The 1,546-nt window shown below is 43.6% G+C and overlaps 1 protein-coding gene across 2 annotated transcripts in view; it reads right to left on the reverse strand.

The window, feature by feature from the left end:
* mbtps2 (membrane-bound transcription factor peptidase, site 2) overlaps positions 1–1,546 on the reverse strand; it is a 21,615-nt gene continuing 20,069 nt past the window's right edge. For both annotated transcript variants that reach the window (XM_050057169.1, XM_050057170.1), the window contains one exon: positions 1–1,134. In XM_050057169.1, coding sequence (XP_049913126.1) covers positions 912–1,134 — 223 coding nt within the window. In that variant the 3' untranslated portion in view covers positions 1–911. The remainder of the gene's footprint in view (positions 1,135–1,546) is intronic.

Below are 1,546 nucleotides of genomic sequence, written 5' to 3' on the forward strand. Positions count from 1 at the left end.
CTTAAATAAAAGCAGTCTTTTATTCCACAAGTTTCACAAATCAACTTTTACAACCAGATCGCAGACAGTGAGCGGCCGAGAGAGTAAAAATGAAACTCCAGAAAAAGTGGGAAAAGGTTCATAGACAAATTTGTATTTCCCACCACAATGCCCGAGGACGAGAAAGACACTTAACGGAGCAAATGTTTTTCATTTTAAATGGGATTACCCGCCTTTAAGCATTTGTTGGATATTACAAAATGTTGTAGGAGTAGTTTTCATTAACTTCTTAATGTACACATGTATGAGGAGCCTTTGACATATCTTAACATTAGGTAGTACAATTTTCTCACTGGTGATATGTGGTAGAAATTCAAGGTATTGCCATGCATTTGCCAACACATGTACTGTAAGGCTCTTTAAAGTTTTCTTTGCTTCTCTTCTCTGGACAGCCTACCTTTACCTCACTGCAGCACTCTGAGGCCCAGTCAAACAGTATCAACAGGAAAATATGGCATTTAGGAATCAAACCTTCGAAAAACTAACACAGTTTTCTCTCAAACTTGAAACACATCAAGCATATTAAAAGTTTGAAAGATTGTGCAGTCCTTGTAAACAGTCACATAGGACAGTGCTTTACGGCAAGTGCATTATTTATTTGTGTATGTGCTTTTTGAGTATATGGCGGCAACAAGGTGGAAGAAGGTTGGTTACTGTTTTCCCTGGTGGTCCAAAAAAGCCTTGGAGGCAGAGCAATGTTCTGCTCAACAGTCTCTTGAAACAGGGCAGCACTGCTCGGTAATGCAGCCTGTTCCCTGTATGTTCACAGTTTTATGGTCCACACGTGTCAAACACATCCTGAGAGAACATCTCTCAGTCCACATGGGGACTTATTTAGTTTTTGTCTTTGCCTGGGCAGCTCACCGCTGTGGCTACCGCGCCGTGACCATCCACAGGCCCAGTGCCACGTTGGCTGCCAGCAGGGCGCTGCCCGCCAGCAGCAGGAAGAAACCAATCAGCTCGCGTTTTTGACGCTCTGTTACCACAGTAACCAGCGTGGCCTCCAGCAGGGCGTTCAGCATCCACTGACCATCGAGAGCGAAGCATGGCACGGAGTTTACTACTGCTAATGCACCAGAGAGGGACACCACATACCTGAGAGAGAGGAGGGTTAAGGATTGTACTACTGTATAAGGTTCATTCTTCACATATCTTACACACACTCACACACACACACACAATATCTCATTACAAGGTCTATTGAGCAGCATTTCTAGCTTTCTATCATGATCTTCATCAGCAGATGGAACTTTTTTTCTGAGCACTTGAGGACTTCTATTCCATGTTGGTTTAAAGGGCCAGTGTGTAAATGGGTTGAAAACAGTGACATCAGTGGTCAAATTCTAGATTGCAGGGCTCACTCGCTCACCCCTCCCGTCGGGTAAATGACGGTGGCCTCGTAGGGACAAAAAGCCTTGCGCATGAGTTTTTCAGGAGTAGGTCTATCTAGTGATGAGGTGAATGTTTATTTAGAAATCTAAGCCATGTTACGATATTGTAATGAATC

Source organism: Epinephelus moara, chromosome 11 (genome assembly GCF_006386435.1).
Source record: "Epinephelus moara isolate mb chromosome 11, YSFRI_EMoa_1.0, whole genome shotgun sequence".
NCBI classification, from domain to species: Eukaryota; Metazoa; Chordata; class Actinopteri; order Perciformes; family Serranidae; genus Epinephelus; species Epinephelus moara.